Source organism: Eutrigla gurnardus (genome assembly GCF_963514095.1).
Source record: "Eutrigla gurnardus genome assembly, chromosome: 9".
NCBI classification, from domain to species: Eukaryota; Metazoa; Chordata; class Actinopteri; order Perciformes; family Triglidae; genus Eutrigla; species Eutrigla gurnardus.
The window spans coordinates 15,392,722-15,406,916 of NC_139923.1; the positions used below are offsets into that span (position 1 = coordinate 15,392,722).

At 39.4% G+C, this 14,195-nt stretch overlaps 2 protein-coding genes across 2 annotated transcripts; both read left to right on the forward strand.

Annotated features, from left to right (window-relative positions):
• Positions 1-634: 634 nt before the first annotated feature.
• On the forward strand, positions 635-4,155 carry rps13 (ribosomal protein S13). The gene is made up of 6 exons (XM_084017296.1): positions 635-734; positions 1,281-1,329; positions 1,410-1,488; positions 2,892-3,061; positions 3,590-3,690; positions 4,087-4,155. Exons 1-6 carry the CDS (start codon positions 712-714, stop codon positions 4,118-4,120), a joined length of 456 nt encoding a protein of 151 aa, XP_083873422.1. The 5' UTR covers positions 635-711; the 3' UTR covers positions 4,121-4,155.
• A 501-nt stretch (positions 4,156-4,656) lies between these two features.
• On the forward strand, positions 4,657-8,658 carry LOC311018736 (uncharacterized protein). Its single transcript, XM_084017795.1, has 3 exons — positions 4,657-5,066; positions 5,691-7,009; positions 7,741-8,658. The coding sequence occupies exons 1-3, from the start codon at positions 4,904-4,906 to the stop codon at positions 7,948-7,950; spliced, it is 1,692 nt and encodes a 563-aa protein (XP_083873921.1). The 5' UTR covers positions 4,657-4,903; the 3' UTR covers positions 7,951-8,658.
• Positions 8,659-14,195: the final 5,537 nt, after the last annotated feature.

A 14,195-nucleotide genomic window follows, 5' to 3' on the forward strand; every position in this document is an offset into this window, starting at 1 on the left:
AGTCAGTAACCTTCAACTATAATGATAATAATAATGTGTTACTGTAGAATCACATTGTTACAAAGCTTATAGGAGATTCATAATGACCTGAAATTGGGTAACCAGTGGATTTGGGACCCAAGAACATGACTTGGTTCACAAGGAGCTTTATAACAAGAGAATGGAGGTGAGAGTTAATATATAGAAGACAGCAGTGGAGCGGAATAGGCAGTGAGCAAGGAAACATGTTTTAGTTTATAACATATTTTTTTATGTTGCAAAATAAGTGCAATAACAAACATTATACCAATGGTTAATGGGTAAATAAATTATACTATATAAAAGAAAATATTCAGCAGTTTAGACATTTATAAAATGAACATAAATTAAGATCTTTGGGAATTATACAGTGCTGAATTGTTTATATGTAATGTTGCACAACTTTAAATGAAGGTATTCTTTTATAGAATTGTTGTAATTGTGAACATTTGCTGAGACGTTTATATGCAATGTTATAGTTTTTGTTCTGAACTGCCGATATCATAAAAATCATACCGCACATCTTCATCTTTGTAATATGTAATAACTATAACTATACAGTACATTAGAAGTTCATAACGATTTACGTCTTGCGTCATTGAAGTTTTTGTCGACGCCATTGCGTCACTTCCGACGCAGGCGCAAAATACCATTTTCTGTCGCGTGTGCGGCCTCTCTTCCTCTACCGCCATCATGGGTCGCATGCACGCTCCCGGGTGAGCTCTCTTTTTATTAATTTAAGTTAGAAAAATGTGCAGACAGATCGGTTTTGATGTCACGATATGGCTTGTAAACATGTTATGGATGTCTGAGTACCAAATCAAGCTGTTTAATACCGCATAGAAGCGAGGAAATAACTTGCATATATGCACCCTCGTATCGACATCCATCTCCGGCTAGCTAGCTAGTTAGCCTCCGCTAACGGCACTGGCAGCTCAACACTATTTTGCCGATTGACTTCGTCTTCCATGTTTAAAGCAATTTGTTATACATTCACAACCAAACGGCAAGAGTTTTCGCGTGATGTTGACGAAGAAATCGAACCGTTGTAACAAAAGCGCTTAGCGTTAAGATTAACAATAGCTCACGCTAACACGAGTACAAAGCTACAGTTAGCCCCCAACCTTCATTAACTGCCCCGGTTTACATTCACGCTGGCAACTAGAAAATGAGTGTCCTTCGTTGCATTTAAACGTGCCTGAATCATGTCTCTCCAGCTAACTGCCGATGTCTAACTAGTCACATGTCTGTCTTTCCTACAGAAAGGGCTTGTCCCAGTCAGCTCTGCCTTACAGGCGCAGTGTTCCCACTGTGAGTATAAAGAACTTATGTTTCAGTATCAATATATGTGAATTGATTTGATCGGTAAATAATTTACACGTTAATTGCAGTGGCTGAAGCTCACTTCTGATGATGTCAAAGAGCAGATCTTCAAGCTGGCCAAAAAGGGCCTGACCCCCTCTCAGATTGGTAAGTGTTTCTGTGAGACTCGAGGTCTAGATATGTACGAATGTTTAGTTGTATGCCTAAGTAGAACAGTAAACGGTGTTGCTTCACTGTGGACACCAGCTGCGCTTAGCTGAAAGCAGTCGTCCTCGGCAGGTTTACCAGTACAAATAGCGATTCAAATATCAGTTTGTGTAGCATTGGGTGAGCATGTGGATGGGTGAAGAACTAGCATGTTTGCTATCTTTCTTTTATACGTTTCATGTTGTTAAATTGAAGGAAAAAACAGATGTTTAAAGAGAATTAATGCAAAAATCAGGCCAGTTAAATAACTTAACCTGGTTTGTGAAAAGGCTTTTTCATTGCTGTTGGCTAATATATGCAGGGAAATTACATTTGAAAAGAATATTGTTTTTATTTATGTATTATTGACGAAGCAAGTCGCTGCCCACCGTGTATATTTGACACACTAGATGCCCATACTGATGTCTCAACGTCACTCCTGTGATGTAGGTGTGCTATCTGATATAGCACTGCACGCAGGTCATGCACACATTAACACACAGTTTATGCAAAGTCAACCCTGCTAACATGAGCATAAACTATGTATCCCACATGTAGCAAATAACTACTGGACTTGTAGGAACTTCTCAATGGATGCACACACACTCTCACCGTACAAATCATACAGTACGAAGTTTTATCTCAACTAAATGGCTCCTGTGCTGTCCTGAAACTGGGCCAACTGAGAAGCCATACAATACATCTGTTATGAAGGGTTGATTGACAGGTTATGTGCTCAGTACAAATCAAGGAATGCATATTGCCTTTGAGCAATACAGGGATGGATAACATAATGCAGTTGTAGCCCATTTACAAGTTAAAAAGTAATTATTTTCCCGTTAAATTTCTTCTGTCTAATTTGAATGTTCATTGGCTGATGTAGAGTTGTTTGTGGCTTTACAGGCACAACTAGAAGAGTCCCTGTTCTGCTTTGGGAAGCTTTCATTGTTGCGTGTTTCAATTCCAATTGTGAAAAACAGTTAGAGAAATTAAACTATGATGTCATAAACTTGCTACTAACTAATCCACATGGACTGTGTACATGTAAAGATGCACAAATCATTGTCCTGCTCTTCACTTTATTGAGAGTAGTGATATTTCTGTTGTGCTAGAAACAAGCTGAAGGTAAATTAGCAGAGTGGCTACTTCCTGCCACCTCTGCCAGTCCCCTTCACACAATGAAATTATGAATTATTCCTGATAATGTAAACTAGTCCAACATTGATCCCTCCAAGGATCCTAGATGGGATTGACTGTGAAATGTGCTTTTTTTTTCATAACATGACAGATATATGAGACTAACCGTTTGTGAGCAACATACAATGTAATGTCAAAGTTTCACACCTGTTTGTCATCTTGTCTAGGTGTGATTCTGAGGGATTCCCATGGTGTGGCCCAAGTACGCTTTGTCACTGGCAACAAAATCCTGAGGATCCTGAAGACCAAAGGTCTGGCCCCTGACCTGCCAGAGGATCTCTACCACCTCATCAAGAAGGCTGTGGCAGTCAGGAAGCATCTGGAGAGAAACAGAAAGGTATAACAAGACCCGCCCCATAACCTACACGTACCCAAATATTGAGGCCATTGATGGGCATTTTGTAGTTTTAAGATTGGAATTAGGTGTAGTTGTCGAAGGCTTGGAATGTCAGCTTTTTATGTCTATGTAACTGTCTTGAGTTCGGAGGTACATTTTTATCCATATGATGATCCCGAGTCGGTTACAAAAAAGTAACTTGTTATTTGGAAGTGGCACTGGATGTTCTGCACCCATAACTTGGATAAGCAAGCTTTCTTTGGAGTTTATTAAAATTGAGTAGACACTTACAATTTGAGTTTCAGGTGGAATAAATGTTTTGCCAATTGTTTCATGAAACTACACACTTGTTTCTAAAATTGTATTAAAATCCAAATGATCAGGAAATAGGATGCAAAGGAAACGGCAAAGGTGAATGTGCTGTTGGTATAGGCTGTTATTAGGGTTCATATGAGTGGATGCAGATATTTGGTAATACAAATATATATTACACCGCATACCCATGACATTTTGTTACTTTACTTGCAGGACAAGGATGCCAAGTTCCGCCTGATTCTCATTGAGAGCAGGATCCACAGGCTGGCCCGTTACTACAAGACCAAGAGAGTACTGGCCCCCAACTGGAAGTAGTATGTATTGGTTCTGCTTTGGGAAGCGTTCCTTGTTGCTTGTTTAAATTCTATTTTTGTAATAATGACAAATGGTTATAAAATGTAAACTATGATGTCATAAACTTGCTACTTACTAATCCACATGGACTATGTACATGTAATGATGCACAAATCATTGTCCTGCTTTCCCTTCATTGAGAGTAGTGATATTTCTGTTGTGCTAGAAACAAGCTGAAGGTAAATTAGCAGAGTGGCTACTTCCTGCCACCTCTGCCAGTCCCCTTCACACAATGACATTATACATGATTCCCGATCATGTAAACTAGTCCTACATTGATTCCCTCAGAAGTTTTATATATACTGTGGTGGTAATTTTGAGAGCGCCCACTCATAATGTTTTCTCTTTGTTTACAGCGAGTCCTCTACAGCTTCTGCTCTGGTGGCATAAATGCTACACTTTTTGGATTAATAAAAGATTTAAATGGGAAATTGTCCTGTTGTCTCTTTGATTACAAAGTGTTTTACAGATTGTGTGTTTTAATGGATTTTTCTGGTGTAGTAAAAAGATTGGATGTATGGATACATCAATAGATATAAGCGATTAGTTTTGGCTAATTTATAGTAATTATAAACCATTTTACATTTACATTTAGGACATTTGGCAGATGCTTTTGTCCAAAGGGAGGTTCATTTTGAGACTGAAAATGAAATGGCACCCATTTTTCCCAACAACTCCTTAACATGTCTTAGTATTTTTGCTTTGACTTTTCATTTAATTAAAAAACGAAATGCTATTAATGGGATTTCCTGGTGTTGGGAACTACCAGAGAAATTACTGGCAGTTTCCGTGCGTCATACGTTTCGTAATCGAGGGAGGGGCTATCGCACGAGGGGCGAGCTGTGTGGTGAGTGGCAGCCACGGTGTCCAATTAGAGCTGCGCTTGACGTCACTTAGTTTCAATAAGAGGCATCGTGTTGCAAGAGCGAGACATTCACTTCTACCACAGCAACGAAGACGACACACGACTGAGAAAAATGGAGAAAAGACATGAGAATATTTGACGAAGAAGATCCAAAAATGGCACATACTTGCCGGAAAATGAAGCGACAGCACATCGACGCATATCTGTCACTGACAAATACGCGAAATCTGTTCGTTTTTGACGAGGAATATCAAAATACGTGAGGGTTTTTGTCACCATTACCGCCGTAATCCCAAGAAGAAGTAAACATGGCTACTGTTGTTGGTTCTGGGAAGAGTTGTGAACGAACGGTGATGGAGAGGTTCGGTAGCGGAGGGAAGGCGCTTCTGCCGTGGACTAAACAGATGCTCACCGTATTGTGGGAGCAGCTTCGACTGCTGGTTCAGGTCATATACTACACCTTCATGTCAGGTAAGAAACACGTACATGTGGATATAACGTGTTACTTTGTTGGTCTGCCCGAAGCTTCAAACCTAATGACTGTATCGTGTCCCGTTTAATGTAACATTAACTGAAAACTCCTCCTTAAACCCACAATAGAACCTCTTCGTAATATTCCTTATGGATGTCTGTTCTTACAAGGTCCATTTAGGGGTTCGTTGAGTCTAGTTGTTTATTTTAAGAGATAAGATTGTTTTTGTCGTGTTTACATCCAAATCATAATAATATTCCCTGTTGTATTAACTACATAGTCACATTTTAGATTTGTTATGCTATGAGTCATAAGCCAATGTTCTGAAGCTTGATGAGATTTAACATGGAGTCGCTTCTGAAAATACCTACTGTGACATAAATGGCATTAGTTTCTGATTAAAATAAAGAGACAGATTAATTGATGTTTTATGCATGCATGTAAAAGTACACTTCTGATTAGTTAAAATATTTCCAAAGCCCCCAGCCCTATGATGGCTGTATTATTATGGCCTTTAACAAAGGGCAAAAAAGCTCTTAGAAAGAAAGATCATAATTAAACAGAACTTTGTAACTTTAAATTCTCTTTTGAATTTTCTAACATTTTGTCTCTTGATTTTACAGTTTTCCAGATGTTCAGGTTTGAGGTTCACCTGAGAATCACAGACGAGACAGGACAGCACATCCAGCACATGACCACGGGAGCAAACCCAACCGAATCCTTCCTGTTCTCCTCGTTGTTTGACGGCGACAACGGAGTGATGGTCGGCGGTTCAAATCCCCTCTCTAACTTCTGCGCTGACGTGGGCGACTCCTTTGCTGGGAAATCCACTGCTGAAGCTCTGCTGTCCACCCTGCGTGCCGACGACCTGTGCTGCGGACTAGTGGACGATTTTGTATCGGGCAAAGAAGACGGCATCTTTCTGGGACACCAATCCAGCTGGAAAATGGGCTTCCCTGGTGACTGGAACATCTTTGTTTCAAGCAGCGACAGCTCTAGTTCAAGCAACGGCTGCCATAAAACTAGCGAGAAAGTCTTCAAGCAGGACATTTCAGAGGAGGAGGGAAGTTTTCACTGGAGTAGCGAAGAAGACCAGAACGTAGTGGAATTTGACAGCGAGGAAAGTAGGGCACTTTGGGACTCGCTGTCAAAATCTAGTGATCCTTACAATCCATTCTTTTTCTCTGCATGTATTTCAACAAACCCAAATATGGGGAGAAGTAAAGGCAAAGCGATGGACAGTGATACCGACCTCATGTCAGTGAGCAAGGTCAGCGAGGAGATGTTGGGGCCTCGAGGCCTCAACATCTGGGTCAGTCGGTCTGACAGCGAGAGCAGTTGGAGCAGCTGGGCCAGTTCAGATGGTTCAAGCCCTGACATTGACGAAGAGAGCGAGAGGCTCTTGGAGTTCTTCAGCAGTCCCGAAGACCCCTACAATCCCATGTGCTTCAGTGCGTGCACATTCAGCAGCACATCACCTCAAACTACCACCACCAAAGTCTCTAAACAGCAGGCCTCACTTCTCGCACCTCCGTCCATGACGGACACAGAGGAGAAGGAGAGCAACTCTCCTCCTTCATCTGAGGATGATGACGAAGAGCACCTGTGGAAGTCTCTCTGCGTAAAGGATGACCCGTATCACCCTCTCAACTTTCAGGCCAGCCTCCAGAGCTGCCCGACAACAACACTACAGCTTGGAGAAGATCAAGTTCCCTTTGATGTCCACCAAGCACGCAATCCACCTACGAATGCAAAGAAATGTGAAAAAGAGTCGAGAACAGCCCAAAAATCCAGAGCCACCAAGCCCTCGCTGCCAGAGAGGCAGTTAAAGCATCACTCCCATCCAGACAAAACAATGGTACCCTGGAAAAGACCTGGACAAACACCCCAGTCACTGCCAGAGGAGAAGAGGGAAAGCAAGGCCAGCACCAACCCGAAAAAGGTCATTATCAAATAACAATTTATAGTAATACTGCCATCCAGAATTAGAGGAACCATTGAATGTTAATTATTCAACTTTATACTGCACTTGATTAACCATCTTAAAATGGAAATAATATATTCAGTGTCACAAATCAAACCAAATATCCCAAAAATGGCTGTTTTTCAAAAACTAAAAAATACAACTTTGCCTTTAAATATATGACACATTTTTCCCTTAGTTTCATTGACTCATGTAGACACAAATCAGCAAGTGATCACTTATTTTAATCTTAGACATTAATCTATCAAAGGAGTGTCTTCTGGCGACTGGCCTCAGCTGCAGGGTGTGTTGAACTGAGCTTTGGTTTGTTGACGTTAGCAACAAAGGTGCTGGTCGTCATGGCTAAGCACGTCATGTGACTCCGGTGAGTCAGCAGAGGGTTTGACTTCCATGTCAGACTAGATATAAAGTTAAGCAATAATGCAAAGTATTTGTCAAATAACTAACTCAGCTAAAATGAAGCCAGGGGCAGTTTAAAAAAAAGTTCCACACTTATTTAAGACAGTTGGGTCAGTCAGTGCTGGGAAAGTACAGGGTTTTCTTTATCCACATAAACTTGGCTCTAATCATCTATATTGTGATTTTTATTTGAAGTTTAGATACGTCTTTACTTGTATTGGTGACAGGTTTTGACATTTTGACATAATGTACTGATTTTTTTGTTTGTCTTAATTTCTTCTGGATTACAGGTGCAATTTTCTCCACTGATCCAAATCCATGTCATGCGAACCTGGCAATTTGCTCACCAGGCGTCTCGTAAAGGACACTGGGAAGAACTGGCTAGAGACCGGGACCGCTTCCGGAGGCGAGTCCGGGAAACAGAGCAGGCCATCGGCTACTGCTTTGCCCAGCCCCACAGAGAGAAGGTCCAGGCATACCTGGACAGTGCCTTGATATAAATAAAAGTCCTGAACACTGAATGTTTAATTTCCTTTTCGGATGACAACTGGTGATTGGTTGCAATGCAACAGTGATTTTGATTTAGGCCAATTAGAAATTTGTTGTTAGGCCAACTTTACTCGGTGTCAAGTTGAACAACCTTGTACCTCAAAAGGTTTTATACATTTTGTGATTGTTGCACTGACTGACACTTTCTTATATTAACCTCAGCGTTAACGTGTGGAATGTTGTTTTTGTATGCCTTATACTGACCTAGTAATGTAACTTATTTATGCCCTATGGAGCTTGTTGTTAATTTATTACCGTTTTTACTGTTTGTGTTTTTTTTTTGTTCAAACACCCACAGTTGTGAATCTAGAAGTTAAAAGTAGATGATGGTATCGTAAGAAAGCAGAGCTTTACAGTTCAACTTGTTTTGTTTATATGATGTATAGATAAAAGTTGTGGTTTGATTCATGTTTTATTGTTCCAAGTATTTTAGTTGTTGATATTTAAGTTTTGTCTTGTGTTTTCTCATTTGATGGTACATAATAGTGTGGAGATGGATATTGTTATTATTATACTGACTGGAAAGATTGAAACACTTTGTCCTACGTGAGTCACTCAGCTTCTCATGATAACATCATATAGTCAGAAATATGTCAAAACATTGTCCGTAGCAAATTTGTCATTAGGTGCTTTGCCAAATCAATAAACTTTGTCACACTTTATCATTGTTCTTGGTTTTGTTGATGCGTTTCACTACGTGGCTCAGCGTTTGACAAAGAGGGAAATTGATACTTTTACATATTCTACAGAGAATCACTTCTTGTTCCCGCGTCATGCTTCCGCGTGACAGTGAAGTGGAGACAGTACACAAGGTTCCAGGATGTGTAAACACACACTAGGTCAAATTTCTCATTGTTCTTGAAAGTAGCATAGTGCACGTATCAACTGAGACAGCCTTTTGTACGGACACATTCTTGGGAAAGGTCCTTAAAAAAGGCTGAAAAGGTGAGATAGTGATGTTATCTTACCTTTTCAGCCTTTAAATGTTGCAAAAGTGTATCACTGATACTTTTAAAGTACTTCTCACCACAGTCATGTGATTTCTGACACAAGCAGAACATTACAAATCAGCACCTTTAGACTCAAACAAACAGGTTCATTCAACTATTTTGGACACACCCAATGTGCTCTGTCAGCCTGGATGAGGTTTCACCTGTATGACATCCACCTGTGGCCAGACTAAGGTTAGGGAATAACCGGCTTTCCTTTTCTCAGTTCTTTATAGACATGCTGTACCTTCAATGTAATTCAGTCGGTAATTTGCAAATTAAAATACATGAGAGTCACCAACCACCATATAATAACTCTAACACAGAGCATGGCCTAAGTGCCATGTTTAGATGTGATATTATGTACATGTACCGGTAAATAGGTAAGTTATAACAGGTCATATTTTTTTCTTTTTTGTTCATGGCCTGATGGTAATGGAAGATGTTATAATCAGAACAGGCAGAAAAAATATTGGTTTCTGTGACGACAAAGTTAATCCCACTATATTTTGTCAACATATAAGGTAGGATGTGCAATGAGCACATTTATGATGCTATAGCCATATTCTAGTTTATTCTTAAAACTTCACCACAGGCCATTTAAAACGGGCTGTAGCTTGGTCGTTATATAAACTCTTTAAGATGTAGATAAATGTCTGTAGTAAGTAGAAGTTATTAAAAATACACATGGGCTTTTGCTTCAATGCGTCTCTCTCTATCACCTCCACACACACACACACACACACACACACACACACACACACACACACACACACACACACACAGCAGCTTATAATTTCCCAGAGGGCTCTCCATGCAGACTCACTGCTGTAAGGCTGTCGTAAGACAAGGGTTAAAAACACCAAGTATGATGAAATGACTTTCCAGAGGGATGAAATCAATTAGCAGTTCTCTGACACTCTCCCCACCCGGGAGAGAGAGAGAGAGAGAGAGAGAGAGAGAGAGAGAGAGAGAGAGAGAGAGAGAGAGAGGTGCAAAGGTGAGCAATTGCTGACACTGTTGTTGTGTCAACTCAGCAGTGGGTCTTTTGCTGATGTTGTTCAAAATTGTCCAAAAAGCTCAAATATACATTAAAAAAAAAAAAAAAAAAAGTTTCCTTATGATTTAATATTAATTACCTGAAGCATATTTGGACATTTCTTGGTAAGATGGAGGGTCTACGTGGAACAACTTGCATGTGAAGCTTTAGAAAACTTCTCAAGGGTTTTCCAGTTTTTCACAGCACCAGTAAAATCTAAAGCAAGGAAACCATTGTCAAGAAAATGCTTTCAAAAAGTTTAAAATCAGAATTGTATTAATCCGAGCATTACAACACCCAAATACATCTCACCAACCAAACAGCCCATATAAAAATAAAGCTAGTTTGAATAAAGGAAATGTCATGAATTTATAAATTAACAAGCCATGTTTTATATTTATTGTTAACAAAATGAATGTCACCATTTCCGAGGGAGGTTTTCCCTCGTTGGAAACAAGGGTCTTGAATAGAGGCGTCGTACAGTTTATAAAAATCTTTTAGGTAAATGTGTGACTTGTGTTTTTGGACTATATACCTGCTCTTCCCAGGACCATAGCTAGTAAGTGAATCTTCAGTGGAGACCTTTTTTTTTGTATCAAACCCACCCATTATAACCTGAAGATGATCTTACAAGTCTGTATGTTTTCAGAGCTTTTTTGTGTGTGCATGTTTCGTTAAATACAGCCATCACAACGTGGGCTTTCCATGACGCAAGTCTGAAGTCGATTTTCAAGATGCTGTGCCTTTGTTCTCAGGGCGTTTGAAGCTGACTTGATGACATTAGCTGTGAGCTGAGATGTAATAATAAAAAAAACACTCACTCTATGTTTTTCAATGGTGTGTGAGGATGTGATGATGGGTGTAATGTTTTGTTGGCTGAGGGTTCAGCGTCCTGCTCAGGGGCACTACAACATGATGCAAATGTCCATTTCCCATCCAGTATCGCTCCCACTTTCCCATCCTTTCTTCTTTTTTGAACCCACTCCTCTCTTACAATCTTTGTCTCCATCTTTCTCCACTTCATCCTCTCCCAGTATCATGAGCTCTGTGGCCTAGGCGACCCTGTCTCCAGGCAACCGGCAGTAGCGATGAGGCATTGAAAGGATTGCAGGTGATTGCAGCAGCGGCAGAATCAGCAGCAGCATTCAGAGGCAGTGGGTTTTTGCTCACACACACACACACACATGGTTGCCCCTCTTGCTCGCCTGCCAGTGAGATAGATCTCCTGGGTCACAATTAGCTGATGATGCAATCTACCAGCAGCTATTGTGTCTGACACCAACGCATACAGACAGACTGCATGAAATCCGAACGGAAACAAAGCCAATCTTCCTGTTTATACAGTGCACTTTATGTAGGAATAACCACCTTCTACTTGGCAAAACCAACACCTCATCTGTCTTTTAGTTAGGTTGCTCTGTTACACTTTACACATTAAAGGTTTAGGAGGGATTCATTCTTTCACTACCTGGTCAGACTCAGTGATTAACAAAGTGGATTTAGGTTCCTTGTGGGGCCGTATAGGGGTTCCAGAAACCCTCAACAAAATATTGTATGATTCACTTTCAACAAAATGAATGACACATCAATTGGAAGAATGATAATCACTATCATTATCAACACCTTCAGTGTCCCCATATACCAGGAATAATGAAACAGACAGTATGAGTAGTGTGTGACAAGCATATGTGGTGACACTGATCTGTTCCAACATGTGCTCATGAGGGTTAACGTGCTTGACCAACACCCAGATAGGCTAAACACAGTGCACTCACGTAATGCACGATGCATTTGTCACTCGCTGAATTTGAATAGGCCACTGGGGGGCGCACCTCTCGTGACACTGGTATGAGACACAACAGAAAATAATGAATGTTCAAGTGAAATGTGTCACTGTTTAAAATGAAAAGTTAGTGTGTTTAAAAAAAAAAACATACAGTAACATGCACTTAATTAAAATCAGTGTAGAAATACTCAATAATATTAAGTAAAATTATAGGTAGTAAGTGGTAAGTATTAGCAGCACATTATACTTAAAGGTGAGTGAAGAATAACCCATTTCAGAATAACATATGGTTTGATTAGAATTCAAGTAAAGGTTTTTTTTATTAAATGTTGTATTATTAAATGTTGTATTATTATATATATATTATTTTTTAAAGTAAAAAAAAATTTAAGTAACCAACAGTTCTTGAGTAAATGTAGTTTCTTTCCACAACTGATCACAAATGCTATCAAAACCAGAAAATACCAACAATTGAAAAGGTCTTTAAGATTACGTTACCATGAATTTAGCTGTGGTCATGGCATTAAAATAACCCAGTTTTACTTAAACAGAGTGTGTTAAGTATTTGGAGCTTCCTTCCACACCCAGAAGATGGCCATATTAGGACATAATGTATCATCTGTATCTCAGACAAGTAAAAAAAAACAGTCTGAATTGCATAACTTTGCTGCCCTCATGTGGTAAAACTGCAACATCAAGGTTTTCAGTCATTTACTGTTCATTTTTACCTTAAATTCTTTTAGAGTAGAATAAAGGCAAGCAGCTGCAGTGAAAGCTTGTCATCTTCCTGATTATGACCTGTGTCTTCTTGTATCTGGTAGTGCCAATAGAGTTCAAGGATGATGCATTTCTGTAGGCTGGTTGGCCGACTGGTTCCTGATTTCCCCGACAATGAAAAGCCAATGGGGTTTTTCCATTGGCTTTTGGATTATTGCAGAAAATAAACTCTTTCATGTTCAAAATCTTCACTTATGAGCACCATTTTCATGATTTTTTGATGAGCATTTTGAAAATTATATTAAGAAACTTAGTGCAAAATGAACATCCCATGTGAAATTATAGAAGGAAAATATAGATTTTCAGCTATTCACTGACTATGCACACTACATGCACACAAATGCAAAGTAATCAGATTAAGATATTAGTTTGAGTTACCTAGACTAAAATTCTTATCAATTCAGATATTCTGAGAAATTTGAGTTGGTATTTTCTTGTTATTATCAATTGAGATGATGCAATTGTGTATCATATATGAGTGTTGTTTGGCTGTTAATTCTCATACAGGGGATGCGTCCCATCCAAAACAAAATGATTAATGGTGAACACTTCCTTGAACATCACTCCCGGTCCATATGCAAATAAATGCCCTTGATAACCTCAACAAATAAATGTGAAAAATACTTCACCCCATTTTCTTCAAATCATTCAATATTTTGCTGCTGAGCAGCTGTTAGAGAATATGGTCTGAAAATGAATGCTAAACAAGGGTATTCATTATATTCTTCCTAGATAAAAAAAAAAAATCCAAACTTAAGCGTCTCTGCTCTCTGGATGTTCAACATGCTGTGTCTGCTTGATGTTTAAATAAGCGTTTGTTTTACTGGCTCTGGAGGACTATTTGAATGCAATTTCTGGGTAATGCACAGAAAAATGAACAAGTTTATTTAAAAACACACACAATATATCCATTTTAAGTGCATCAAGTCATTAGTTGGAATTCTACTCTCATCACTTGTACGTAAAAGCTACATTACGTAAAAGAGGTGAATTTTTAATACATACATATAAACATCATGTAAAACCACAAAATACTGTAAAAAAATGGAAAGATTTGCTAACTTGAAAGGAAAGATAAGTTAAGCCAGTTGCAGTTGGATTTGCTTGCAAGGCTTATCACTTCTGTGTGACATCCCCTTCTTCCCACGTCACTAAACGCAACGCACACACCTTGTTTCCTCTTCATTTTTCTCTTAGAGAAAACTCCTGCATGAGGCCCATTGTATGCCCAACCATCCACCACCACCTCCTCCTTAAGAGCTTCTGCTGTACTAACAATGTTGTTTTGGTCTTGAGGACGCATGACAAACATCCAGGCAACAGATTGGTCTACAACAATGTTTTTTTCAATCAAAGAATGTGTGCAGTGCCCAGAACTGCAGTGAGAGGCCACAGATCATTAAAGGTGGACTCAAACAAACACAAAATCAGTCAACTGTGATTATAAGAGATCTCTGTTGTGTGTCCATGAGCCTGTATCTGTGTGTTGTGTGTCTGTAGTGTTGACTGATCTGAGCTCTTAATGTACAGCAGTTCTTCCCTGTGATATAATAATGTGTATTATGTAGTTTTAATCAGATTTACAATCCTCCTGTCTGAACAGAA